This window comes from Nyctereutes procyonoides, unplaced genomic scaffold, assembly GCF_905146905.1.
Source record: "Nyctereutes procyonoides isolate TBG_1078 unplaced genomic scaffold, NYPRO_anot_genome, whole genome shotgun sequence".
NCBI lineage: Eukaryota > Metazoa > Chordata > Mammalia > Carnivora > Canidae > Nyctereutes > Nyctereutes procyonoides.
In genome coordinates this window covers 684,203-712,160 of record NW_026575043.1, presented here as the reverse complement: position 1 = coordinate 712,160, position 27,958 = coordinate 684,203, and the positions used below count along the sequence as shown (strand labels likewise).

Here is a 27,958-nt window from a genome sequence, read left to right as displayed (position 1 = left end):
CAAAAGGGTCTCGGCTGTGCCATCCTGTTTCTGACGGAAAGGACTCACGGAGATGAGCGGCGCCTTCTGGTCTTCGCGACGCGCCTGCGCGGGGAGGTGGCGGCGGGGGTCCTCCCACGCACTGGAGAGAAGAGCGGCGGCGGTCCTAGAGAGGCCGGACCGCGTTCCTAGAAAAGCCCCGCTCGGCTGCCGGCGGGTCGCGCTCCGCGGCTTTGGGAACCTGTGCGGTCGGGAGAGCCGCGTCTTTGCTGAGCAACATCCTTGAGCTTTTTCCGTCGCCGAATAGCAGGAGGACGTGCTCGTATCCGGCGCCTGCGGGGTGCCTCGGGGTGCGTGGGAGGCGCAGGTGCCCCTCCGTGACTTGGACAGCCATGCTGCCTGGACACCAGGTGCGGGCGGGCTCGCTGGGGCTGTGGGCACCGGGCCTCTGCCCCTGGGGTGGGGGTGGGGGTGGGCGCGGGGGGCGGGCGGCGGGCGGCGAGAGCCGAGAGGGACCCGGTGGGTGCTGAGGGTCGGGCTCGCTCTCCCACGAATAGTCTGGAGGACAAAGGAGATTCCTTCGTCCGGACATGAGATGTAGGGTGAACGTGAGTTGTAGGATGGCGTATGCACTGTGACTTGGGAAATGTGCCTTCCTAGAAGGGCAGTCCTGGCCGTGGAGGACAAGGTGGCTAGGAACAACCTGAGCAGTCAGCATGGCAGTGACTTGAGTTTGCGAAGACCATGGCTTTCCAGGAGGTAGAGACTGTGTCTTTTATTCCGGGATTAGCGTTTTGCCAGGAAAAACGTGCTCAATGTTTACCGAATGGCAGACAAACCAGTAAAAACCCCGCGAAGGTCAGATCCTGGGGAGTTTGAATCCAGTTCACCAAGGAGCAGTTTAAATGAGATGAGCGGCGCGTTCTGGTCTTCGCGACGCGCCTGCGCGGGGAGGTGGCGGCGGGGGCCCTCCCACGCCCTGGGGAGAAGAGCGGCGGCGGTCCTGGAGAGGCCGGACGGGCCCTCCCACGCCCTGGGGAGAAGAGCGGCGGCGGTCCTGGAGAGGCCGGACGGGCCCTCCCACGCCCTGGGGAGAAGAGCGGCGGCGGTCCTGGAGAGGCCGGACCGCGTTCCTAGAAAAGCCCCGCTCGGCTGCCGGCGGGTCGGCCTCCGCGGCGTTTTAGTGGGGCAGATGTGTTGAACGTGGTCCGAATGGTGCTTTAGGAAATACTAACCCAGTGATGGCAGAGTGAACTGTGAGACAGGGATACCATACAGAACATTATTGTAGTCGTGACTGTAAGTCAATGTAATAGGAGAATGAAAGGGGAGGGAATGGCAGCACGAGGTGTTTCCGAGGAAGGATCGGCTGGACTCAATGTGTAGAGACTGGTTTTCAGCCTGGGGGGATGGTGGTGATGCCAATGGAATGGGGAGAGCAGTGAGTACAGCTTTGAGGGACTTGGATTTCAGTTTGGGATGTGTTGAAATTATGACCAGGAGAAGCTGGAAACTGGAAGGCATCCTACTGGCATTTTAAGATCTGAGTCAGGAATGTAAAGGTTAGCTGGAGTCAGCCAGATTTGAGTGTTCTTGGAATAGAGATATACTGAATATACTGTGATTAATGAGAACACAAAAGGAGATAGTAAGGAGGGAGAGAAAAAGAACATGAAGCATGTATTTCAATTACCTATTCTTACATTAAAAATGTAATAAATTGAAACCCCAAACTTAGTGCTGTAAAACATATTGAAATTATTTTTCATGATTCTGTTGGTTGACTGAGGATTTCTACTGCTGGAGTTACCTACGGTTGCTATCAGCTGGGAGTTAGATGCTGCTGGATTTCAGTTGGGCCACCTGGATTCCAATCCACATGACCTCTGCATGGCCAGCTTGGGCTTTCTCACAGCATGGCAGGCTCATAGCAGTGTTCACTTCCTCTTGCAGAGCCATTTCTGCCATATTTTCTTGGCTAAAGCAAGTCATAGGCCAGCACAGATTCAAGGGAAGGAGAAATAGACTCCACGCCTTGATGAAAGGAGTGATGAAATCTCATCATAAGAACTTTTAGGGGACAGGAGACTGGAAACCTTCCCTGCTTTTAAGGTGGAATATTCTGTGAGAAGTACACAGGTGAAAGAGTATGTTATAGCTCTGCACTGAATACAGTTTTTTCTCTCCAGCTGAAGTGTAGGCTGCTCAGGCATTCTTACTGTTAACCCTGTTTCCCTCACATCCTTTACTTACATCCATCACCTCCTGGCTCAACCCCTTTAGGATTCAAGATATATTTCTGATTAATCTCACTGGTAACATAGGCAAGCCCGCTCTGAGTGAGACGTACAATAGGAACAAAAGTACAATAGGAACAAAAAAAGGTTTCATAGAATTTTGAAGCTCTTGTAACTTACATGTTACTATCCATTCTTATTCCTTAGATGTACATTTGGAAAAACATTTCTGAAGTGCAAACGTGGGCTAAATGAGCCTTTTCCTTGAAGCCTTAAAGCTCAGCATGGATGAAGCTTTGCCAGGCCCCACCTCTGAAAATGGAGACAGCCTTGTGAAAGTGAAGGAGGAAGACCCCACCTGGGAGCAGATGTGCAGCTTCCAGGAGAGCAGCTGCGACACTCGGGAACTTTGCCGCCTGCGCTTCCGGCAGTTCTGCTACCAGGAGGTAACAGGACCCCGAGAGGCTCTGGCCCAACTCCAAGAACTTTGCCATCAGTGGCTGCGGCCTGAGACCCACAGCAAGGAGGAGATCCTGGAGCTGCTTGTGTTGGAGCAGTTCCTGACCATCCTGCCCAAAGAGCTCCAGGCCCGGGTGCAGGCCTGTCATCTGGAGAGCAGGAAGGATTTCGTGACTATGCTGGAGAATCTACAGAAAGACACAGGAGACCCAGGACAGCAGGTTGGGGAACATTTGTCCGTTAATTTTTAAGTTACTATTTTTAAACAATTTATAACTTACAGAAGTATCTTATAGAGAACTCTTGTATCCTCTTCACCCAGATTCACTAGTTGTAACCATTGTATCCTGATGTGCCCCCTCTGAGGAACAAGGGCATTCTTTTGTATAACCAGAATACAAAGATTTCAATTTAGGAAATTAAAATTGTTATGATACTATCATATACACAGTGGTCCTTGTTCACATTTTGCCGTATCATCCCGTATCATCCCAGCAGTGTTTTTATGCCAATTTTACCCTGATCCAGGATACAGTCCAGCCTCACATGTTGCATTTTAGTTGCCTCTTCTTTAGTTTCCTTGAATCTGGAACAGTTCTTGGTCTTTCTTTGTCTGTCATAAGATTGATATTTTTGAAGAATACAAAACCAGTTTTTTTACAGAATGCCCATAAATTTGGGTTTGTCTTTATTTTGTCATGATAAATGCATAACATCAGGAGGCACATGGTGATGGGTTGTCCTGTTACTGATGAGGTTAAGGTGGTATCTCTTGGATTTCTGTATTATAAAGATACTGTTTTCCCTTTGTAATTAACAAGTAATTCTTGGGAGATGTTTTGAGATAGTGTAACACACCCTGGTCCTCATTAAAGTCCCATCCACTAGTGTAAGCATCCACTTGGGTTTGTTCTGTTTTCTGGGCAGGGATTCTTTGCCTTGTTTCTTGTTTGCCACGATATCCTCAGAATGTAGCACAAAGTCTGAGTCTTAGTAGGTGTGCAGTCCTTGTTTATCAAATGGATGAATTTCTCTGTGTTGCTCCTCTGTCTTACTTGCTGCTTCTCTCAAAGATTAAATGGGGCTCGTCCGGTGTTCCCTGGGAGTTGTCCCTAACTGCTGTTCAGTCTGGGTCCTATCAGGGTGCCTTTTCAAGGTATTCTAATCTTTTGTCTCTAGGCGTCTATCTATACTCAGGGACAGGGCCTGTACCCACTGGTGACAGAATATCAAAGAGCCTCTTTGGAGTGTAAGAGTCTCCAGCTCCTGCCCAGGAAACCCCCCTTGAAGTGTGAACTTCCTGAACTCTGCCAAGAAAACCCTGAAGAAGTAAGTGGTCAGCGCCAGTCGGTGTTTAGTGTGGATGTTGGGAGCAGACTCTGACTGGTGTTTGTTTATCTGTGTCCTCGAGTTTTTATATATATATTTTAGTCTAACCCTGTATCTAAGCAAGCTTCTAAGGACATTTGGAATTGTAAAATGTTGGAATCCTAAAATCTTCTTGTCCGATACCCTTCCCAATAGTTGGGAAAACCAAACTCAGGTTGTTTAATGAGTTGTCCAGGTTCAACAGACATAGCAACGTCCAGAATTCATTTCACCTGACCTTCTGGCCGGAAGTGTCTCTGCTATATACCTCTGCTCTACATATCTAATTCTATACCTGTTTGGATGGTAGCCTTCCACAGATTTACCTTTTTCCCCTTAGTAACATTTCTTCAGTATCCTCCCTGCCTCTAATCTTGGACCATTTTATTTTATTTATTTTTTTAAGTTTTATTTATTCATGAGAGGGGGGTGGCAGAGATACAGGCAGAGGGAGAATCAGGCTCCATGCCGGGAGCCTGACGTGGGACGCGATCCAGGGTCTCCAGGATTGCGCCCTGGGCCAAAGACAGGCGCCAAACCGCTGAGCCACCCAGGGATCCCCTCTTGGACCATTTTAAGTGCAGCTTTGGGCTTAAGCAGGTTCTCTCTTTTCTGTTTCGAGTGCAGTCTCCTATGTGCAGAGCTCCCCCACTTTCCATCTCCAGTCTTTACCTCCAGGTAAACCACCCCTGCTGGTGGTTATTGGTTATTGTTCAGCTCTGTGCGGGCCTCTGGCAATGGGATAAGCCATGCAGTGAATACAAAATCTGTGGTCTGCAGATGGATTGAGAACAGAAAAAGTACACAGAAAGTTCAAAGAGAAGAACTTAGAACTCCAAAGTGTGGTGTTTTTTAACCTCTGGTGAGAGGTGCTACAGGTTTTTCCCCAGAAGTTGTTGAAAACTTGACTCTTTTCCCTGGAAAATGTGGGTACATTCAAAATTATGTGTATGATTTCAGAGGGTTCATGATATACCCCAGTCATTCATGGTTTATCAGTTACCACATTGGTAATCTGTGAATATTGTTATTTTGACAATAAGTGGAGAATAAATGATTCATGTAATAAAATCACTAGAGTGAGATAAAATATATAGGGCTTGCATTACTTATGGTGTTTACCCATATAATGTAGCATAAATAGGACTTGATATTTCCCTACTGACATGGCTAATGGTTCTATCATATTTCTTCAGCTATGAAAAGCCAGCATTACATAAAGCCCCAGAATTGTTTATGTGAAGAAGTTGAGAGGAGGTAGGGAGCCCCACAGTAGGCAGACATTCCTACTTACCTATGAGATGATGAGCACCCATCTGCTCCAAGTGATTTCATTTCATTTCGACTGGAGATGGGAAAGAGGTAATGAATGGAGGTAGGCAGTTGTCAGAATGGTGAGGATGATAATTGACTAAAAGATAGCAGTGGTCATAAGACGTAAGATTCTCTCATGTTAAGTGAAGGCTTAAAAGCTGTGTGAGATGGGGATCCCTGGGTGGCGCAGCGGTTTGGCGCCTGCCTTTGGCCCAGGGCACGATCCTGGAGACCCGGGATCGAATCCCATGTCGGGCTCCCGGTGCATGGAGCCTGCTTCTCCCTCTGCCTGTGTCTCTGCCAGAGTCTCTCTCTCTCTCTCTCTCTCTCTCTCTCTCTCTCTCTCTCTGGGACTATCATAAATAAATTTAAAAAAAATAAAAATTAAAAAAAAAAAAAAAAAGCTGTGTGAGATGGCTCACAGAACTGGACCCCAGTGACATTCTGGGCAGAGTGATGGCCTCTTGTGGTTTTCTGTGTCCTCACAGGGAGGCACCACTGCTGTGAAGTGTGTGAACAGGATGAGAATGCTCTCTGGGCCCTCAGGAAGCAGGTCTTGTCATTTTCAAGGGCTTAAAAAAAAAAAAAAGTATATCCTTTTAGCTAGGATTTAGACCTTTAGACTCTAGCTAAAGATCTACCTACCACTTACAATCTCAGCACATTTATCCAGGTTACCTGAGACCACATGAACTAAAGACCAGTTTCCCAGGCTATTGGTATCCCTCCTATGCTGGTATTTTTAAGGAATAGCAAGTCAACCAGCATGGCTAAAGAGTAAGGTTTGTTTGGCGAAGAGTGTGGGAAGAAATAGGGAGATTACGTGGAAACATCTTGCAGGGTTGTTAAAGTTTGGACTCTTGCTAAAAAGTTGGGTGCTGGGGCAGCCTGGTGGCTCACCCGGTTTAGCTCAGGGTGTGATCCTGAAGACCCAGGGTGGAGTCCCACATCAGGCTCCCTGCATGGGGCCTGCTTCTCCCTCTGCCTGTGTCTCTGCCCCTCTCTCTCTGTGTCTCTCATGAATAAATAAATAAAATCTTAAAAAAAAAAAAAAGTTGGGTGCTGGATGCCTGGGTGGCTCAGTTGGTTGAGTGTCTTCTTTTGGTTCAGGCCATGATCTCAGGCCTCTGCTGAGCCTGTGTCAGGCTCACTGCTCAGCAGGCAGTCTGCATCTCTCCACCCGCAACACCCCACCTTATGCTTTCTCTCTCTCTCCCTCTCAAAAAAAAAAAAAAAAAAAAAAACTTAAAAAAGTTGGGTGGGGTACCTGGGTGGCTCAGTCAGTTGAGCAGCAGGTGACCTTCAGCTCACGTCATGATCCTGGGGTCCTGGGATTGAGCCCAAGTCAGGCTCCCTGCTCCGTGAAGAGTCTGCTTCTCCCTCTGTTCATACTCTCACTCTCTCTCTTTCTCAAATAAATAAATAAAATCTTAAAAAAAAAATAGTTGGGTGCCATTGAAGCCTTATTTTTTAATCAAAAATAGGATTTACAACAGTTATAGCATGTGTGTGCACATGCACACATTTGGGTGTGTTTGTGGAGGGGCATTCTTACCTGTCATAGAACACTAGATTTAAATGAAAACTCTTGAGAACTTTATTTTTCCCAGTTCCTTATTGCTCGGTTTTGATAGAATTTTATTGTCAGACACATTGTTGAGTGTTTGGATATGCTGATGGAGAAGTAGAAGGGACCTTAAGATATCATCTGAATTGCAACATAACCCTGTATTCAGTACTCCTGTTGTGTCTTTGAGATGTAGAGCAGTAGATCAGTGTGGTGTTTGTAATGAACTTTCCTATATGTGAAAACATTCTTCTGCCTCTTTCTCAGGCTTAACCTTAATGCTCTTCCACCTCAGGAAGATGATAAGCAGACACAAAGTCTGATCTGACCTTTGCAGTCTCACATCTTCCACTGTGTTTGCTCTTTCCTTGCATTTTATCTTTTCCTGCTTCCTTTTTCTGTCCCATCTTCCCCATTCTCAACTCAGCCCTTTCTCTGTCAGCAGGTCTGTTTTACATTGTAATTTTTCAAGTGAGAGGTTTGGCATGTATGTGTTCTGGGAGAGGTCAGGCAGTAATAGTTAATCAGGGACAAGTCTCTTTTTCCAGCAAACTCTGGTTTCTCTAGATCCCAAATAACAGAAACAAAAAAGTTCTATGAGGATCCATTGTGTCTGGAGAAAAAAAAAAAGTGATGCCATAGTCTTGGATATATTTTGTGTTAGAATGATCAAATCCTCTTCATTTTAGTAATTTTCTGTATCTTGTATTAAGCCAATCTTAAAATATAATAATACATTACCTCATGGGGGGTCTTGCAGTTTATAGAGGGCTTTTGTGTTCATTATCTCATTGGATCTTCATGAACTCTGTAAAGGGACTATGTTCTCCCCATTGCACAGATAAGGAATTGGAAGCTTAGCAAGACTGGCAGGCCCAAGATCACACAGCTGCACCTGTAAGTCAGTTCTTTATATTTTCTTTTAATTCCAATGTAGTTAACATTACTGTATTCTATTAGTTTGAGGTATATAATAGTGATTCAGCAGTTTCCTATATTGAACACTGAGTCAGTGTTCACCAAGATAAGTGTACTTTTAATCCTGTTCACCTATTTCACCCATCACCCCCAATCCACTTCCCCTCTACTAACCATCTATCTGTTCTATGTAGTTAAGAGTCTGTTTTGGTTTGTCTCAGATTTCCCTTTTGTTTTTAAAATTCTACATATAAGTGGAATCATATGGTGTTTGTCTTTCTCTTATTTCACTTAGCATTATACATGTTGTTGCAAATGGCAAGATTTCATCCTTTCCATGGCTGAGTGATACTACATTGTGCGTGTGTGTCTACCACATCTTTATCCAGTCATCTATCACTGGACACTTGGACTGTTTCCTTGGTTGGCTATTATAAATAATACTACTATAAACACAGGGGTACATATATCCTTTCAAGTCCGTGTTTTCACTTTCTTTGGGTAAATAATAGCGCGATTGCTGAATCATATGGTAATTCTTTTTTTTTTTTTTTTTGAGGAACAGCCATACTATTTTTTTTTTATTTTTTTTTTAAATTTTTTAAAAATTTTTATTTATTTATGATAGTCACACAGAATGAGAGAGAGAGAGGCAGAGACACAGGCAGAGGGAGAAGCAGGCTCCATGCACCGGGAGCCCGACGTGGGATTCGATCCCGGGTCTCCAGGATCGTGCCCTGGGCCAAAGGCAGGCGCTAAACCGCTGTGCCACCCAGGGATCCCGCCATACTATTTTTCATAGTAGCTGCATCAGTTTGCATCTCCACCAACAGTGTAGGAAGATTCCTTTTTCTCCACATCCTTACCAATACTTGTTTCTTGTGTTTTTAAGTTTAGCTATTCTGACAGATCTGAGGTGATATGTCATTGAGGTTTTGATGTGTTTTTCCCTGATGATAAGTGATGTTGAGCATCTTTTTGTGTGCCTGTTGGCCATGTGTAAATGTCTGTTCGTGTTTTCTACCCATTTTTAAAATTGAATTATTTGTTAGTGTTGAGCTACATAAGTTCTTTATATATTTTGGATATTAATCCTTTATCAGATATGCCATTTACAAATGTGTTCTCCCATTCAGTAGGTTGTTTTTTAGTTGACTGTTTCCTTTGTTGTGCAGAAGCTTTTATCTTGGTGTAGTTGTAATATTTTATTTTTGGGTTTTTTTTTCCCTTTGTCTCAGGAGACATATCCAGAAAGATTTTGCTATGGCCGATGTCAGAGAAATTACTGCTGGTGCTCTTGTCTAGAATGTTATGATTTCAGGTCTCCCATTTAATCCATTTTGAGTTTATTTTTGTGTGTGGTATAAGAAAGTTGTGGTTTCACTCTTTTGCATATTGCTGTCCAGTTTTCCCAACACCATTTGTTGAAGATACTTTTTCCCATTGCATATTTTTGACTCTTTGGTCAATGATTAATTGACCATATAATCATTCATTTATTTCTGGGCTTTCTATTCTATTCCATTGATTGTGCCAGTGCCATAATGTTTTAATTACTATAGCTTTGTAATATAACTTGAAATCTGGAATTGTGATACCTCCCACTTTTTCTTTTTCAAGACTGATTTTGCTATGTGGGGGTCTTTTGTGGTTCCATACATATTTTAGAATTATTTGTTCTAGTTCTGTGGAAAATGCTTTTGGTATTTTGATAGGGATTGCATTAAATCTGTAGATTGCTATGGATAGTATAGACATTTCAATTATATTTGTTCTTCCAACCTATGAGCATGGAAGTCATTCATTTGTGTTGTCTTCAGTTTCTTTCATCAGTGTTTTATGATTTTCAGAGTACAGGTCTTTCACCTCCTTGGTTAAGTTTATTAGATACTTCATTTTTTTTCTTTTTTGGTGGAATTCTAAATGGGATTTTTAAAAGATTTATTTATTTATTTTAGAGAGAGAGAGCACACGTGTGTGCAAGCAGGGGGAGGCTGAAGAGAGAGAAGGAGAGAGAATCCTCAGGCAGACTCCCTGCTGAGCTTGGAGGGTTGCTGCTTAATGGGCTGAGCCACCCAAGTGCCCATGGATTGTTTTCCTAATTTCTCTTTCTGCTGCTTCATCATTAGTTTACAGGAATGCAGTGGATTTTTGCATATTGATTTTGTATCCTGTGACCTTACTGAATTCATTTATCAGTTTTAGTAGTTTCTTAGTGGAGTCTTTAGGGTTTTCTCTATATAGTATTGTGTCATCTGCAAATATGAATGTTTTTCTGCTTCCTAAGCAGTTTGGATATCCTTTATTCCTTTTTCTTGTCTGATTGCTATGGCTAGGACTTCCAGTATTATGTTAAATAAAAGTGGTGAGAGTAGGGTTGCCTGGGTGGTTCAGTCAGTTAAATGTCTGACTCCTGATTGTGGCTTAGGTCATGATCTTTCTCTTAGGGTTGTGAGACTGAGCCCTGCATTCAGGCTCCACAGTGGAGCCTGCTTAAGATTCTCTTCCTCTCTCTGCCCCTTTCCTCCCCTCCCCTCAGTCTCTTTTGAAACAAACAAACAAAAGTGAGAGTAGACATCCTAGTCCTATTCCTCACCTGAGTGGAAAAGCTCTGTTTTTCCACATTGAGTCTGATGTTAGCTGTGAGTTTTTCATATACGGCCCTTATTATGTTGAGGTATATTCTTTCAATCTTCGTTGACAAGGGTTTATATCATGAATGGATGTTGTACTTTGTCAGATATTTTTTTCTCCCTCTATTGAAATGCTCATATGGTTTTTATCCTTTCTCTTATTGATATGATATATCACACTGATGAATTTGTGAATACTGAACCACTCTTGCATCCTGGGAATAAATCCCACCTGAGTGTGGTGCATGATTTTTAAACTGTATTGTTGGCTTTGGTTTGCTAATATTTTGTTGAAGATTTTTGCATCTGTGCTCATCAGAGATATTTCCCTAGAGCTCTCTTTTTTGGTAGTGTCTTTATTTGGTTTTGATATCAGGGTAATGCTGTCCTCATAGAACGAATTTGGAAGCCTTGTTCTACCTTTTGGAATCATTTGAGAAGAGGTGCTAACTCTTCTTTTTTTAAAATTTTTATTTTTTAAAGATTTATTTATTTATTCATAAGAGACATACACACAGAGGCAGAGACATAGGCAGAGGGAGAAGCAGGCTCCATGTAGATATAGCCCAATGCAGGACTCGATCGCCGGTCTCCAGGATCACGCCCTGGGCTGAAGGCAGGCACTCAACCACTGAGCCACCCAGGCATCCCCTAACTCTTCTTTAAATGTTCAGTAGAGGGACTCCTGGGTGGGTGGCTCAGCAGTTGAGTGTCTGCCTTCAGCTCAGGGTGTGATCCTGGAGTCCCAGTATTGAGTACTGCATTGGGCTCTCTGCATGGTCTGCTTCTCCCTCTACTTAGTCTCTGCCTCTGTCTCTCATGAATAAATAAATAAATAAAATCTTTAAAAAAATAAATGTTCAGTAGAATTTGCCTTTGAAGCCATGTGGTTTTGGACTTTCATTTGTTGGGAGTTTCTTGATTCTTTATTTAATCTTGCTGTTAATCAGTCTGTTCAAATTTTCTGTTTCTTCTTGATTCTGTTTTGGTAGTTTGTATGTTTCTAGGATTGAATACATTTCTTCCAAGTTGTCTTATTTGTTGACATATAGGTTTTTTTCTTTCTTTTTAAAATATTTTTTCATCCATAAATGAATGTTATGTCTTCTTGTTGAAGTTTCCTCTTTTTGATTATATAGTGCCTCTCTTTGTTGCTTGTTACAGTCTGTGTTTTAAAGTCTACTTTATCCAATATAAGTATTGCTACCTTGGCTTTCCTTTGACATCTATTTGCATGATAAGTGTTCCTCTATCACCTCACTTTCAATCTGCAGATGTCTTTAGGTCTGAAATGAGTCTCTTGTAGGCAGCATATAGATGGATATTGTTTTTTTATTTTTTTATTTTTTTATTTTTTTTTTAATATAACAGAACATTTAATTACATCCATTTCCCATCAACACACTAGTCATTTAATGATGATTATATTGGCCATTTCCATTGGTTGGCAGGAGGCTCTTCCACTAAAGGCTCCCATGGTTTCCACCGTATCATTTTTCTTGCCAGACTTAATTCATTTTCAGCCTGAAGAATCACCTCTTCTAGTTGGCCACCCTGAAGTTGGTCTTCTAATTTCTTAACATCTGGCTCCGCTTTAACCATACTCAGCTTCTCATTTGTAATCTGTTCTGTATACTTTCTATATGCTGCGTTTTTAGGAATTTGCTCAAGAACATCAAGAATCTTTGTGTACAATATTCTTAGCCTCTCGTGTGGACTCTCACATACAGCCAATCCCACAAGGCCGGTGGTCTTCTTCAGCACACCCGCCATGACAGCGCCCGGATATTGTTTTTTTAATCCATCCTCTTACCCTATGTCTTTTGATTGGATTTATTTAGTCCATTTACATTCAAAGTAATTATTGATAGATATATATTGCCATTTTTTACCCTTTTAATGGTTTCTCTAGATTTTCTCAGATCTTTTCTTCTCTTGCCTTTTTTAAAGTTGGTGGTCACCAGGCACCTGGGTGGCTCAGTGTTGAGCATCTGCCTTTGGCTCAGTTTGTGATCCTAGGGTCCAGTCACTCAACAAATGTCTGTTTAACTTTATGTGCCTTTATTTATTTATTATTTTTAAAATTTTTATTTTAAGGAGGCTCCATGCCCAACATGAGGTCTGAACTCACAACCTTGAGATTAAAAGTTGCATGAGGGTGCCTGGGTGGCTCAGTGGTTGAGCATCTGCCTTTGGCTCAGGTGGTGATCCCAGGGTCCCCAGATTGAGTCCTGCTTCAGGATCCCCACAGGGAACCTGCTTCTCCCTCTATGTCTCTGCATCTCTCATGAATAAATAAAATCTTAAAAAAAAAAAAAAAAGTTACATGCTCTACTAACTGAACCAGGCAGGCACCTCTGACTTTATGTGCCTTTAAAAAGTTTAATTTTATCTCTAGTATAGTCAACGTGCAATGTTATATTAGTTTCATGGGTCCAATATAGTGATTCTGTATATTACTCAGTGTTCATTATGATAAGTGTACTCCTAATTCCCTTCACCTGTTTCACCCATCCCCCCACCTACCTCCTCTCTGTAACCACCAGTTTGTTCTTTAGAGTTGTCTTTTTTTTTTTTTTTAAGATTTTATTTATTAGAGAGAGATAGCACCGGCAGGGGAAAGGGCAGAGGGAGGGGGAGAAGCAGACTCCCCGCTGTGCAGGAGCCCCATGTGGGGCTCGATCCCAGGACCCCCGGATTATGTCCTGAGTCAAAGGCAGACACTTAACCTACTGAGCCACTCAGTCGCCCCCAGTAGGTTTTCTTTTAACCTTGTTGATTGTTTCCTTTGCTGTGCAGAAGCTTTTTTTATTTTTATTTTTTTTATTTTAGTTTATTTTTGCCTTTGGACCTTGCCTCAGGAGACACATCTAGAAAAATGGTATGGATGGATATCAGTGAAATTACTGCCTGTTCTCTTATCTAGGATTTTTATGCTGTCAGGTCTCACATTAACGTTTCTAATCCATTTGGAGTTGATTTTTCTGTATGGCATAAGAAAGTGTTGAAGTTTTGTTCTTTTCCATGTGGCTGTACAGTTTTCCCAACACCATTTGTGGGGAGACTGTCTTTTTCCTATTGCATGTTCTTCCTACTTTGTTGAAGATTAATTGACCATATGATCGTGGGTTTATTTCTGGGATCTCTAGTCTGTTCTAATGATCTATGTGTCTATTATTTTTGTGCCCATACCATACTGTTTTAATTACTACAGTTACCGAGTGTAGCTTGAAATCTGAGATTGTCACACCTTCAGTTTTGTTGTTGTTCTTGAAGATTGCTTTGGCTATTTGGGAACCTTTGTTGTACCATACAAATTTTAGGATTATTCTCGTTCTGTGAAAAATACTGTTGGTGTTTTGATAGGGATTACATTAAATCTGTAGGTTTCTTTGCATAGTAGGGATATTTTAATAATAATCTTCTCCCACTACATGAGGAAGATGAGTATCTTTCTGATTGTGTCATTGTCAATTTCTTTCCCTCATGTTTTATAATTTTCCGAGTACAGGTCTTTCAGTTCCTTTGTTAAGTTTGTTCCCAGGTATTTCATTATTTTTGATGTAGTTGTAAAATGGGACTGTTTTCTTAATTTCTCTTTTTGCTGCTTTGTTGTAAGTGCATGTATAGAAATGCAGTGGATTTTTGTTTACGGATTTTGTATCCTGTGGCTTTATTTTTATTTTTTTTAAAGATTTTATTTATTCATGAGAGACGCAGAAAGAGACAGAGACACAACACAGGCAGAGGAAGGAGAAGCAGGCTCCATGCAAGAGCCCCATGTGGGACTCTGATCCCAGGAATCCAGGATCACCCTGTGAGCCAAACGCAGATGCTCAACCACTGAGCCACCCAGGCATCTGTAGCGGCTTTACTGAATTCATTTATCAGTTCTCATAGGTTTCTGGCAGTCTTTAGACTCTGTATAGTGTGATGTCATCTGCAAATAGTGAGTTTAGATACCTTTTATTTTCTGTCCTGATTGCTGTGGCTTGTATTTCTACAACTCTTTTGAATACAAGTGGTGAGAGTAGAAATTCTTGTCTTTTTCCTGATCTTAGGGGAAAATCTCTCAGGTTTTCATCACGGAGTATGATGTTGGCTTTGATTTTTTTTTGTATACAGCATTAGGTTGAGGTATGTTCCCTCTTTATAAACCTTCTTTGTTGGGGGTTTGTATCATGAATGAATGTTTTACTTTGTCAAATATTTTTTCTGCATTTATTGAAATGACAGTGGCTTTAGTCTTTTGAATTTGTAAGACTTGTTTTGTGGCCCAAAAAGTTATTCATTCTGGACAATGTTTTGTGTGCACTTGAAAAGAATGTGTATTCTGCTGTTTTAGTATGAATTTTTAAAATATATTTTATTTATTTATTCATGAGAGAGAGAGAGAGAGAGAGAGAGAGAGAGAGAGAGAGAGGCAGAGACATGGGCAGAGGGAAAAGCAGGCTCCATGCAGGGAGCCTGATGTGGAACTCCATCCTGGCACTCCAGGATCATGCCCTGAGCTGAAGGCAGACGCCCAACCGCTGAGCCACCCAGGCATTCCAGTATGAAATATTTTGAATATCTGTTAGATCCATCTGATCTAGTGTGACATTCAAAGTTATTGTTTCCTTGTTGATTTTCTATTTGGATGATCTGTCCAGAAAAAAGTTGATAAAATAAGAATTTGTTTGAAAAAGAAAGAGAAAAAAAGATTAATATTAAAAAACTAAAGAATCATGGGGGGAGGCGGAGGGACCCAAACCATGATTTCTATATGCTGTGTTCCCCTAGCACTGGAGTTTTGCAGTTCTCAATGCTTGGTAGTCTTGGACTTAGCTGCATGATCTTACTGATCTTCTGGGAGAGGGGCCTTTTGTGTTGATTGTCAAGTGTCTTTGTCCTGGGGCAGAGCTGCACCACCCTCACCAGGGGGCTAGGCTAAGTAATTTCCAGATTGCTCAATGTGGCTTTTGCTCCCTTGAAGGCTTTCCGTGCCACTCTAGAAGATGAGAGTGAAAATGGTAGCCTCCCAATTTCCAGCCTCAGAGCTGAAAGCTCAGGGCCCTACTCCTCAGTTGCACCCTCAGGGAAAAGCAGTCAATCACTCTGTCTCCCTGGTCTCTGTCCACATTCTGTGCTCACCCAGCCTGTGACTGAATGTCTTTATCTCAGACACGAGACCCCCATTTCGAGTCCCCTAACCCTGCAGACTCTTGTGGCCCACTCCCACACCACTCCTCCCTGAGAAGGGGGGGTCTCAGGTTCTGCCGCTCGCTGGGGCCCTGACTGGAGAGCAGTCACGCCGACTGTGCCCCAGTTCATGGTTTATGGCCACCCTGAGCTGGGAGCCCGCTCCCAGACCTGCTGATTGCAGCCAGCTTCCCCTCTTCTAAATCCTGGGAATTCTGTCACACTCAGGCACCCCCGAGCTTCCTGTGGCCCTGAGGATCCTGAGACCACACTGCCTACCTAGGATTCTGCCCTGTTTTATCACATGAGTGCCTTTCATCCCTCCACATTCCCTGAACCCTTCACCTAAGCAGACTTTTTGTCATTTGTTGCCTGAATTGAGAAAAGAAGAAAAAAAATCTCCAGAGTGGGGAGGGAATAGGATTTTTTTCATTGAGCTCTACGCCCAAGTATGGGGCTCAAACTGACAACTTCTGAGATCAAGAGTTGCATGCACTGTGCAGTCATTGTTCCTGTTTCGATTATTGTGGGTCCTTTTGGAATCAGCAGCTTCCAACATGATAGATTCCCAGCATTTCCACTTCAGGTTGCTTCTTTTTGTTTGTGTGTGTATGGGTGTGTGTGTGGGTGTGTGTGTCTTCATTTCCCAGAAAGCACCCTGCACTCATCCACACACAGCCACCTCCTCTGTCAACTCCTGTTTCGTTTCTTTTTTCCTGTCTCCCCTTTGTTGAGTAGCTCTACTCTTTGCTTAAGTTTTCCTATAGCACAAGCTTCTTTCTCCTCCTTATTTTCATCTATGACTTTAAAATTTGCTGTATGTGAAAGTGCATCACCGTAAAGCACTTGAAGAGTTTGTGAATAGTCGAGTTTGTGAATAGTTGTGAATAGACCCTAAAGTTTTAGAACTGTAGGATTCCTGACAGAATGGGGACAGTTGTGGTGTCCCATGTCAGTCAGAGGCATGCCTTGGTTCTGACCTGTTTCATATACATCAGAGGCTATGCAGGCTGTGCCCCCACAAGGCCTGCTCCCCTAGGGACCAGCTAGAGGCAAGGACTCAGCTGGGTCCCAGGAGAGCAAGGTGCCCAGCTCATGGGAATGTGGCAGGTAGCAGCCCTCCTTCTGGCCACCTCCTCCTTGCCCTTCTCACCTGTGGGAGCTTTTTAGGCACCTCTGCCCCTCTACCTTCACCTTGTAACAGGTGTCAGATCAAGGATGCCTCATGCAAGGGGCTCGTGTGGATGACATGCTGTTGCCTCATTGTGGGCCAAGCTTAAGAGGCACATCCACATCTTAAGTAGGACAGGGAAGGGGCAGTTAGACCCTTCTTTTCAGAAAGTACCTCCACTCATTTGAGGCTTAGTGCCTCATGTTTTCTCTTTGAGGGCCTCTGCTTTGTCTCCCGAGCCTGACCTCCCAGATTCTTGCTTTATTTTCTTAGTGTTCTTGCACAGACCTGACATTTATGATGGTAATGTTAATTCTTTGTATCCAGGGCAAAACTTGACATCACCACAAATGGATTTTGTTTTCCCCCTCAATTTCTCAGTGGTTTAGTCATTTTCCTAGTCATTTAGTTAAAAAAATAATTGAATCTTTAATTAAGTCCTGTGTTTCTAAATCAGTTTTCCTCAAAACATGGTCCTTGTGGAGTCCTCTCATTACTTGGTGTTTTTTTCTGGCTTCTAATTTGTTCTTAATTCTGTCAGACCTAGTGCTTTCTATTTTTCACAAATATTTTATCTTTATGAAAATAGTTGTACAGAGAATAAAAGTTACCTGTACGTGTTTTTAGAACAATATAGTTGATGATGTGGTTTGAACTGTGTCCCCCTGAAAGATATATTGAGGCCCTAACATTCCAGGTACCTGTGAATGCAATCTTATTTTGAAAGAAACTCTGTAGATGTAATGAAGGTGAGATTATCCTGGATCTGCGTGGGCCCCAGATCTGGTAAGTGGTGTCTTATGAGAAGGCTGTGTGAAGGCAGAGGGAGAGATTGAAGTGACACATCTACAAGCCAGAGAACACTGATCCTTGCCAACCACCACCAGCCAGGAGAACGGTGAGGATGATCCTCCCAAAGACCTCTAGACAGAGCAAGGCCATGCCAAAGGGCTGGTACCACTGCTTTACTGAAGGCGGGGTAGTCCATACCCTTCAACCAGAGCCCCCATCCTTACCACAGTGAAGACTAAGAGCCTCTTTTTGCCTTTTCAGACATCATTGAAGATGGAGGAAGAAGCCATCCAGGCCCTTGTCACAGAGGAACGGCCGCCTTGGAGTCTGGCTCACAGGAGCCCCTGTGGAAACTCAGCTCAAGAGAAGGTTACAAACACCAGTCCAGTGGGTGAGGACGGCCTCTGGCAGGTCCCTTGTGTATGAGCACCTTTTCCCATCATCAACTCTGATGTGGCCCTTGTGAGGCAACATTCCCTATCCACCATTGTTGCCCTCCCTCCCCTTCTCTGCCCTCTGCCTGCTGACTTCTCTCAGCCCTTACCTTTTCACATCCCTCCTGGTCACAGATCACTCAGCTTAGTGATTCTTGTTATCTTCTCTGATCATCCCTCCATATTCCCTGAACCCCTCACCACTCCTTTGCTTCCCATCTTCTTCCCTGTAAAAGCTTCCATGTAATTGTCATGTTCAGACATCTCTTCATGTCTGGAAGACCCACACACTTTTTATCTCAGATGAAGTTCTCCCCACGCTCTGAGAAAATTATTATCCATGTATAATTTTCGTTAAATATGCTTTGCCTTGTTAGACCTTCTCCCCAGCTCACTGACCTTTATTATCTTCCCATACTATACCACATTTTGTAGGACTGTTGTGACAGCACTCCTGAGACACCTGATGATTATTTTAATTTGAAAATCCTATTCCCCTATTAAATCACCTGGCTGGCTCAGTCAGTAGAGCATACAACTCGATCTCAGAATCTTGTCAATTTGAACCCCATATTGGGCATAGAGCTCACTGAAAAAAATCGTATTCCCTCCCTACTCTGGAGATTTTTTTTCTTCTTTCTCAATTCAGGCAACAAATAACATTTAAATTATTGTATCATTTTAGCTGAAGAAGTTGTAACTAAAGATGCATTATTTAATGCAAAGCAAGAAACTTCTGAAGAACTGCAGCACAGTGCTGAGGCCTCAGGAATACCCAGCAGGTGAGTGTCCATGCTTGTACGTAAACAAATCCTGCAGCTGGGAGGAGTCCAAGATGGCAGAGGAGTAGGAGACCTTAGTTTCATCTGATCCCAGGAATTCAGTTAGACAGCTATCAAATCGTTCTGAACACCGGCAAACTCAACTAGAGATCTGAAAAAATAGCTGCAACTCTACAAATGGAAAAGCAACCACTTTCTGCAAGGTAGGAAGTGCAGAGAAATGAATCCAAGGTGATATATGGGAAGCTAGACCATGGGAGGTGGGAGCCTCCAGCCTCCAGCTACCAGAAAGTGACAGAACAGTGCAGCACAAAATAAGAACTTTTAGAAGTCTGCTTAGGTGAAGGGTTCAGGGAATGTGGAGGGATGAAAGGCACTCATGTGATAAAACAGGGCAGAATCCTAGGTAGGCAGTGTGGTCTCAGGATCCTCAGGGCCACAGGAAGCTCGGGGGTGCCTGAGTGTGACAGAATTCCCAGGATTTAGAAGAGGGGAAGCTGGCTGCAATCAGCAGGTCTGGGAGCGGGCTCCCAGCTCAGGGTGGCCATAAACCATGAACTGGGGCACAGTCGGCGTGACTGCTCTCCAGTCAGGGCCCCAGCGAGCGGCAGAACCTGAGACCCCCCCTTCTCAGGGAGGAGTGGTGTGGGAGTGGGCCACAAGAGTCTGCAGGGTTAGGGGACTCGAAATGGGGGTCTCGTGTCTGAGATAAAGACATTCAGTCACAGGCTGGGTGAGCACAGAATGTGGACAGAGACCAGGGAGACAGAGTGATTGACTGCTTTTCCCTGAGGGTGCAACTGAGGAGTAGGGCCCTGAGCTTTCAGCTCTGAGGCTGGAAATTGGGAGGCTACCATTTTCACTCTCATCTTCTAGAGTGGCACGGAAAGCCTTCAAGGGAGCAAAAGCCACATTGAGCAATCTGGAAATTACTTAGCCTAGCCCCCTGGTGAGGGTGGTGCAGCTCTGCCCCAGGACAAAGACACTTGACAATCAACACAAAAGGCCCCTCTCCCAGAAGATCAGTAAGATCATGCAGCTAAGTCCAAGACTACCAAGCATTGAGAACTGCAAAACTCCAGTGCTAGGGGAACACAGCATATAGAAATCATGGTTTGGGTCCCTCCGCCTCCCCCCATGATTCTTTAGTTTTTTAATATTAATCTTTTTTTCTCTTTCTTTTTCAAACAAATTCTTATTTTATCAACTTTTTTCTAAATCTTTTTTAATTTTCATTTTTACTGTTATATTCTACTCTTTCATTATATTTAATTTTATCTTCTATATATGTCTGTCTTTTTTTTTTTTTTTTTTTTTTTACAACTTTGGGATGCAGTTTCTTCTAACAGATCAAAATACACCCAGAATCTAGTGTATGGCTCTGTTCTCCTCACTTGTCTGATCATATTATTTTTTTTTTCTGTTAAAGCCTTTTTTTAAATTTTCATCTCTACAGTTACATTCTGTCTATTCAATATATTTAGTGTTTGCATATATATGTATTTTTCTTTCCATACAATTTTGAGATGTAGTTTTTAGTAATAGACCAAAATACACTCAGGATATAGTGTATTGGTGTGTTCTGTTCACCTTTCTGTTTGTAGTCCTTTTTTTAAAAAAATTAATTTTCATTTTTGCAGTTACATTCTATCCTTTTAGATACATTCTATCCTTTCTATCCTTTTATCCACAAAAAATTGAAATACACTAAGTTTTTCTTTTGTTACAATTTTGGGACTAAGTTTTCTAACAAATGGGTCAAAATACACACAGGATCCAGTGTATTGGTCTGTTCACCTGTTTAATTATAGTCAGTCTCTCTCTCTCTCTCTCTCTCTCTCTCTCTCTCTCTTTGGTTTTGGGTCTCTTCTGATTAGTGTATATTTCTCTGGGGTGGTTGTTGACATTTTAGTATTTTGTTCCCTTGTCCATCTATTCTTCTGGGTAGCATGACAAAACAAAAACTCACTCAAAAGGGATCCCTGGGTGGCGCAGTGGTTTGGTGCCTGCCTTTGGCCCAGGGCGCGATCCTGGAGACCCCGGATCGAATCCCACATCGGGCTCCCGGTGCATGGAGCCTGCTTCTCTCTCTGCCTGTGTCTCTGCCTCTCTCTCTCTCTCTCTCTCTCTCTCTCTCTGTGTGTGACTATCATAAATAAATAAAAATTAAAAAAAAAACTCACTCAAAAAAGAGAACGGGACACCTGGGTGCTCAGTAGTTGGGCATCTACCTTTGGCTTAGGGTGTGATCCTGGGGTCCTGGGATCGAGTCCCACATCGGGCTCCTTGTGTGGAGCCAGCTTCTCCCTCTGCCTGTGTGTCTGCCTCTCTCTCTGTGTCTCTCATGAATGGATAAATAAAGTCTTTAAAAAAAGAGAGAGGATAGGAAGTAGTACTGACTGCGAGGGACCTAATCAGTATGGATATAAGTAAAATGTCAGAACTAGAGTTCAGAATAATGATTATAAAGATACTACCTGGGCTTGAAACAAGCATAGAAGACACTAGAGAATCCCTTTCTGTAGAAATAAAAGAACTAAAATCTAAACAAGTTGAAATAAAAAAGGCTCTTAATGAGATGCAATAAAAAATGGAGGCTCTAACTGCTAGGACAAATGAGGCAGAAGAGAGAATTAGTGATATAGAAGACAAAATGATGGAGAATAAAGAAGTTGAGAAAAAGAGAGATAAACAACTACTTGATCAGTGGGGGGAGAATTCGAAAGGTAAGTGGTACCATAAAGCAAAACAATATTAGAATAATTGGGATCCCAGAAGAAAAGGAAAGGAGGGGGGCAGAAGGTATACCTTATAGAGCAAATTAAAGCAGAGAACTCCTGTATTCTGGTGGAAGAAAACAGGCATCCAAGTCCAAGAGGCAAAGAGAACCCCTCCCTCAAAACCAATAAAAATAGGTCAACACCCTGACATATTATAGTGAAACTTACAAATCCCGGAAACAGAAAATCCTGAAGGCAGCTTGGGACAAGAGGTCTATAACCTAAAAGGGTAGAAACATTAGACTAGCAGCAGACCTATCCAGATACCTGGCAGGCCAGAAAGGACTGGCATGATATATTCAAGTTCCTAAATGAGAAAAATATCCAGCCAAGAATACATTATCCAGCTAGGATCTTGTTCAAAATAGGAGAGATAAAAAAGCTTACAGAACAACCAGAAACTGAAAGAATTTTTGATCACTAAATCCTGCAGCTGTAAGAACAAATTGAAATGGAACCAGAGAAACCAGGTGGACCAAAGCTGCTTCTCTGGAATAATGTAGTAAGAGTGCTGCTCTCAATTCTGTAATCATAGGAGGACCCATGCCTTGGTGAACTACTAATACCCTCATTGCACAAAACTTTCAGTTGGTGTACAGCTGCTTCCAAGAATCCTATTCTGACTCTGTTTACCCTGTGTGGTCACCCTTCCCTGAGCATCCTTATATCTTTGTGGAGCTACAGATAAGAGAAACCAGAAAAGGCAGAGAATTTATTTTTATTTTTTTAAATATTTTATTTATTTATTTATTCATGAGAGACACAGAGAGAGAACGAGAGGCACAGACACAGGCAGAGGGAGAAGCAGGCTCCATGCAGGGAGCCCGATGTGGGACTCAATCCCGGGTCTCCAGGATTAGGCCTTGGGCTGAAGGGGGTGCTAAATCGCTGAGCCCCCCGGGCTGCCCCAAGGCAGAGAATTTAGATGAGAGTGAGGGCTGTCATAGCAACAAGAAAGAAATAGCATAAGAAAATCTTGAACAAGAATTGAAAGGAAAGTAGCTGATGAGGCAGAAATTAAAGATAGTAATAGGTACTTACTGAGTGTTGGTTGTGGGAATGAATGAATGGATATGTAGCACAGATCCTCCTAAAGCATAATGGGAGGAACCTGCTTACAGGCAGAGGGTGGGTTTGGGTGAGGCCCTTAAGTCTTTGGAGGTGAGAAAGGAAACAGTATAAAATAATTAGCTTGACACTGCAGGGTAGCAGAGGGGACATATGTTTAGGGCAGGGAATTAGGACTAAATTCTTCGTGAAAATGGAAATGTCTCAAAGCCCTGGGGTCTGAGCCAAAGGAAATATTTTGTGACGGTAATTGTAACCGCAAAATAGGAATCTGGTGGTGTGCCTGTCAGGCACATTTAACCTTAGTGACCAGAAATCTGACTCCGTCTTCACCCCGCCATAGCCTTGCCACACAGTTTCTTTTTTCTTTCTTTTCTTTTTTTTTAAGATTTATTTATTCATGACAGACACAGATAGAGAGGCAGAGACACAGGCAGAGGGAGAAGCAGGCTCCATGCGACGTGGGACTCCATCCCTGATCTCCAGGATCACGGCCTGGGCTGAAGGTGGCGCTAAACCGCTGGGCCACCAGAGCTGCACCACAGTTTCTTTTTTTTTTTTTTAATTTTTATTTATTTATGATAGTCACAGAGAGAGAAAGAGAGAGAGGCAGAGACACAGGCAGAGGGAGAAGCAGGCTCCATGCACCGGGAGCCCGATGTGGGATTCGATCCCGGGTCTCCAGGATCGCGCCCTGGGCCAAAGGCAGGCGCCAAACCGCTGCGCCACCCAGGGATCCCCCTATCTGTATTTCTGAGTAAACATTTATCCCTTTACTCAGAGCTGCTACATCATATCTGCGGGCTCATCTCTCATGGCCTGCCCATCAGCTTCCCCATAGGTGGTCACACTGTTGCCTCTGGGTCTCCCATCAGCAGGAACACTGCTACTGTGAGCAGTCTCTACCTACCCCTTGTGGGAAAATTTCTTTGGGACTAATACATACGAACAGAACTGCTGGGCCTTAGGGTGTGTTTTTACTAAATTTAACTCAGTACTGCTAAATTGGCTTCTGAAAAGAATGTACCATCTGTACTCGCAGATCAGTTTAAAAAGGTTCATACTCACCAGGATTTGTTATTATTCAGTTTTCTCATTCAAGGAACCAGGACTTGTTTATCAACCCATGACCATAGGATGATCCCTTCAACTCCAAGTACTAAATCTGTTACAGCAGAAAGGGGGTAGAAGGGCACCTCTACCAGTGTTGGTTCCTGGCACCAAGAAAACAGATGTCTTCCCAGAAAGCCTCAGCAGTCTTCCCCTCTTTCTCACTGGCTAAAACCGACTCATAGGAACAACTCTGGCTATAAGAGAGGCTAGGGGAACAGAGTATCTAGAAAGGGGAATGGGATTTTGGGACTGGCTTAGACCAATTCATGGCTTTTATCTGGACACACTGCTGCCACCAGTAGAACTGGGCTTCTCACTGGCTAAAAGGGAGAGCAAGTAGTGTTGGCAGGAAAGTCACTGAGTCTGCCACCCTCACTGAGAAGATGATTAGGGAAACTTTCTCAGGGTGTCACAGGCCAAGATGAACTAGACAGAAGTATGGATCAAGAGTCAGGTTTGGAGAATCAGTGATGAACTGATAAGAGACCAAGAGAGGGTTTTGTTGAAAAGACTTCCAGGCACATTTTTTTAAGTTCCAGCTTTCATACTTTTTTTCCTGTCATCCACCTATTCAGGAAGTATTTTTTCTCTCTTATGCAGAATCCCATGGCTACCATGACCCCACCCTCAGTAGGTGCCATGAGGGCACAGCAGAGGGGATGGTGCTGCAGTGCAGCAGAAAGAAGTACCTGTGAAGGAGGTGACACCTAAAACAAGACTCAGGGAGACGAGGTGGGAGTTTGTTGGACAGAGGAGGTGGAAAGGAGAGAGGCAGAGAAGTGAATATGCCTGTGCCTGGAGAGGATTGGAGATGAGCTGGGAGAGGAATCATAGGAGCCATCGAAGGCAGACTGTTTCAACAAGCATGTTGCTGCCTGAGAAATTCTAGGTTCTCTTTGGAGTAGGAAAAGAAGTTGTGGGATTGAAGCTTTTAGAAGAATGATGAAGATGTGAAATGTGGGGAACTGGGAGGAAAGGTGAGGGGGAAGGAGGACTCCTGGGCAGGGTGAGTGACCAGCTGCATCTTGGAGACCAGCACTTTCAGCAGTGTCAGTCTCCCCGGTAGTGTGGGTACTGTGGCGCCGCTCACTCTGGCATGAGGACTGGAGAAGACCCAACCACGGGCTCTACCAGGTACTGAAGTTTGGCTAGTATGATGCTACAGAAGGACAATGGGGCAGGTGGTTGATGATCCTGGCAGGTGATGGGTTTTGGGGTCGGTTAATGGAGTAGGAAGGGCAGTGGAAGCAGGACGAAGGGAGGAGTCTGTGAGATGGGAGAGCAGAGGCATGAGCAGGCTAGACTGAAAAGATTCAGCATGATGGTGGCATCAGAACAGGGTCCCTGCAGTTGAGAACGTTAGGGAACTGTTGAATGGGCTGTATGCACACACTGGAGACACCCAGGATTATAAATGCTTTAAGCAAATAAGTAAATGCATGTACTATAAATTGTAGCATTCTCTTTTCACTGCTTTCTCCCCCTTATGTCTTCTGCAACTAGGCTATTTACCAATGAGACTTTAGTAAGTGAAATGCAAATTTCTCATGTTAAGAGAGAAGCTTGTGTATAATACTTTTCACTTTGGTAACTTTATCTTCCTTCCTTGTAAACACCATAAAAATCAGTTCAACAGCAGGAAGTTTGAGTTTCTCTTAAGTTTCTCCCCAGAGAAGTTTGTCCTCCAGATCATTGTAGAGCTAGGAGAGGCTAAATCTTTCCATGTTCAGAAATTCTGAGAGAGGTGTGAGGGAGCTCAGTCAATAACAACCCTCTTCCTTGTCCAAATTTAGAACCAATCGATGGAGATACAGGAGTAAAACAGATGATTGTGGAAACCTTGGCTTCATTACTGATGGAAGCTCAGCTAGAAAAGGAGCTCTAGAGCAGAAAGAGAACAGACCTCCCCTTGCACAGGCCTGCCCAATAGAACCTGGGGCCAAAAGGTACATGGGATATCTGCCACTTGCTCCTGAAGAGGAGGGAGGCACTGTACTAAGATGCCCGGTTCTTTCTTTCAGGCTAACAACTCACGGTCTTGACCAGTGAGACCAAGGTAGGGAGAGGCCAGAAGTGTTAGGTCTGGCCAAAGTCCTAGGAGTGAGAAGTGGTTAATCTCCACCCAAGAATACTTAGGTGTCATCAGATTCATGTTGTAGTAAGACTGAGGATTTTTATAGTATGTTGTTGTTTTTCATTCCTAGAGATTGTGTGCCACAGCCACCTTGTTGTACTTCTGTCCACACCGACAAGACAGTTGCACATTTGAACACCCCGAAGGACCGTCACCCGGGTGACTTGTGGGCCCAAATGCACATCTCCTCCTTGGAATATGCTGCAGGAGACATGATGCGAAAAGGGAGAAAAAAGGACAAAGCTCGAGTGAGTGAACTGCTCCAAGGCCTTGCATTTTCTGGTGACTCAGATGTGGAAGAAGATAACAAGCTTGAGGCCTACCATGCTCAAAAAAAGCTAAGGCTGTCAAATGTGCCAGAGAAGAATTGGACCAAAAGAGACATTAAACCTAACTTCCCAAGCTGGTTAGCACTAGATTCTGGACTTTTGAATCTCAAGAATGAGAAGCTGAACCCAGTAGAACTCTTTGAATTGTTTTTTGATGATGAAGTATTCAACTTGATTGTCAATGAAACCAATAATTATGCATCTCAGAAAAATGTAAACTTGGAAGTCACAGTTCAGGAAGTAAGGTGTGTGTTTGGTATCTTGCTTTTGAGTGGATTTGTGAGGCGTCCCAGAAGGGGAATGTATTGGGAAATCTCTGATGCTGACCAGAACCTGGTTAGAGATGCAATTAGAAGGGACAGATTTGAATTGATTTTCTCATACCTACATTTTGCAGATAATAGCCACCTAGATCAAAAAGATAAGTTTACAAAATTGAGGCCTCTCATAAAGCAAATGAATAGAAATTTCCTCCTGTATGCTCCCCTGGAAGAATATTATTATTTTGATAAGACAATGTGTGAATGTTTTGATAGTGACCAATTCCTGAATGGGAAACCTATTAGAATTGGCTATAAAATTTGGTGTGGCACAACCACACAGGGTTATCTGGTGTGGTTTGAGCCCTATCAAGAAGAATCAATGGTGACGGTGGATAAGGATCTTGATCTTGGTTTAGGTGGAAATCTAGTGATGCATTTTGCTGATGTTCTTTTAGAGAGAGGCCAATATCCCTATCACCTGTGTTTTGATAGCTTCTTTACAAGCGTCAAATTGGTATCAGCCTTGAAGAAGAAAGGAGTGAGGGCCACAGGAACGATTCGTGAAAATAGGACTGAAAAATGTCCCCTCATGAATGTAGAACATATGCGAAAAATGAAGAAGGGGTATTTCGATTTCCGAGTCGAAGAAAATGAGGAGGTAATTTTGTGTCGCTGGCATGGTGATGGCATTATAAGTCTGTGCTCCAATGCTGTGGGCATAGAACCAGCCAGTGAGCTAAACTGTTCTGATGAGGAAGAGATCCATCAGATAGCTCAACCATCTATAGTGAAATTGTATGGTGAATGCAGGGAAGGTGTATCTAAAATGGATCAAATCATTTCCAAATACAGGGTAAGAGTAAGAAACAAGAAATGGTACTCAGTTTTGGTGAGCTACATAATTGATGTAGCCATGAACAATGCATGGCAGCTACACAGAACCTGTAACCCAGGTACTTCTCTAGACCTCCTGGATTTTCGGAAATATGTTGCACATTTCTACTTGGAGCACAATGCTAATCCATCAGATTAAGGCAGATAAAATGAACATGGTGCCAATATTAAGACAAATTACAGGTACAAATCAGACTTTACCCTTCCAAAGCAAACCTGGTGTATGTGATGAAATTAAGTAATTTATATTTTCAAAAGTCAAACATCTATATAGAGTTTCAAAGACTATTATAACAAGGAACTAAAAAAATTTTTTAAAATTACAATGTTGGGATCCCTGGGTGGCACAGCGGTTTGGCGCCTGCCTTTGGCCCAGGGCGCGATCCTGGAGACCCGGGATCGAGTCCCACGTCGGGCTCCCGGTGCATGGAGCCTGCTTCTCCCTCTGCCTGTGTCTCTGCCCCTCTCTCTCTCTGTGTGACTATCATACATAAATAAAAAATTTAAAATTACAATGTTGAACTTGAGTGCTACCTTTTTCT

General features: G+C 43.2%; 2 protein-coding genes across 4 annotated transcripts; one reads left to right on the top strand and one right to left on the bottom strand.

Moving 5' to 3' along the window:
• Window positions 1–53: 53 nt before the first annotated feature.
• On the top strand, window positions 54–27,958 carry PGBD1 (piggyBac transposable element derived 1). Of its 3 annotated transcripts, none has more exons than XM_055322991.1 (6): window positions 54–389; window positions 2,424–2,896; window positions 3,855–4,004; window positions 17,881–18,010; window positions 18,739–18,835; window positions 26,001–27,958. In XM_055322991.1, the coding sequence occupies exons 2-6, from the start codon at window positions 2,468–2,470 to the stop codon at window positions 27,553–27,555; spliced, it is 2,361 nt and encodes a 786-aa protein (XP_055178966.1). In that variant the 5' UTR covers window positions 54–389; window positions 2,424–2,467; the 3' UTR covers window positions 27,556–27,958. The 3 variants fall into 3 exon arrangements, with proteins under 3 accessions (XP_055178966.1, XP_055178968.1, XP_055178967.1); XM_055322992.1 differs by lacking the exon at window positions 54–389 and adding an exon at window positions 950–1,278; XM_055322993.1 differs by lacking the exon at window positions 3,855–4,004.
• On the bottom strand, window positions 11,884–12,251 carry LOC129508091 (NADH dehydrogenase [ubiquinone] 1 alpha subcomplex subunit 5). Its single transcript, XM_055323007.1, has one exon. It carries the CDS (start codon window positions 12,246–12,248, stop codon window positions 11,898–11,900), a length of 351 nt encoding a protein of 116 aa, XP_055178982.1. The 5' UTR covers window positions 12,249–12,251; the 3' UTR covers window positions 11,884–11,897.

Excerpts from the sequence above, each read along its gene's own strand:
- PGBD1 (XM_055322991.1), top strand. The coding sequence starts at position 2,468 with ATGAGCCTTTTCCTTGAAGCCTTAAAGCTCAGCATGGATGAAGCTTTG. Across the intron at positions 2,897-3,854 it reads CAGGAGACCCAGGACAGCAG|GCGTCTATCTATACTCAGGG; the intron begins GTTGGGGAACAT and ends TTTTGTCTCTAG. Across the intron at positions 4,005-17,880 it reads GCCAAGAAAACCCTGAAGAA|ACATCATTGAAGATGGAGGA; the intron begins GTAAGTGGTCAG and ends TTGCCTTTTCAG.
- LOC129508091 (XM_055323007.1), bottom strand. The coding sequence starts at position 12,248 with ATGGCGGGTGTGCTGAAGAAGACCACCGGCCTTGTGGGATTGGCTGTA.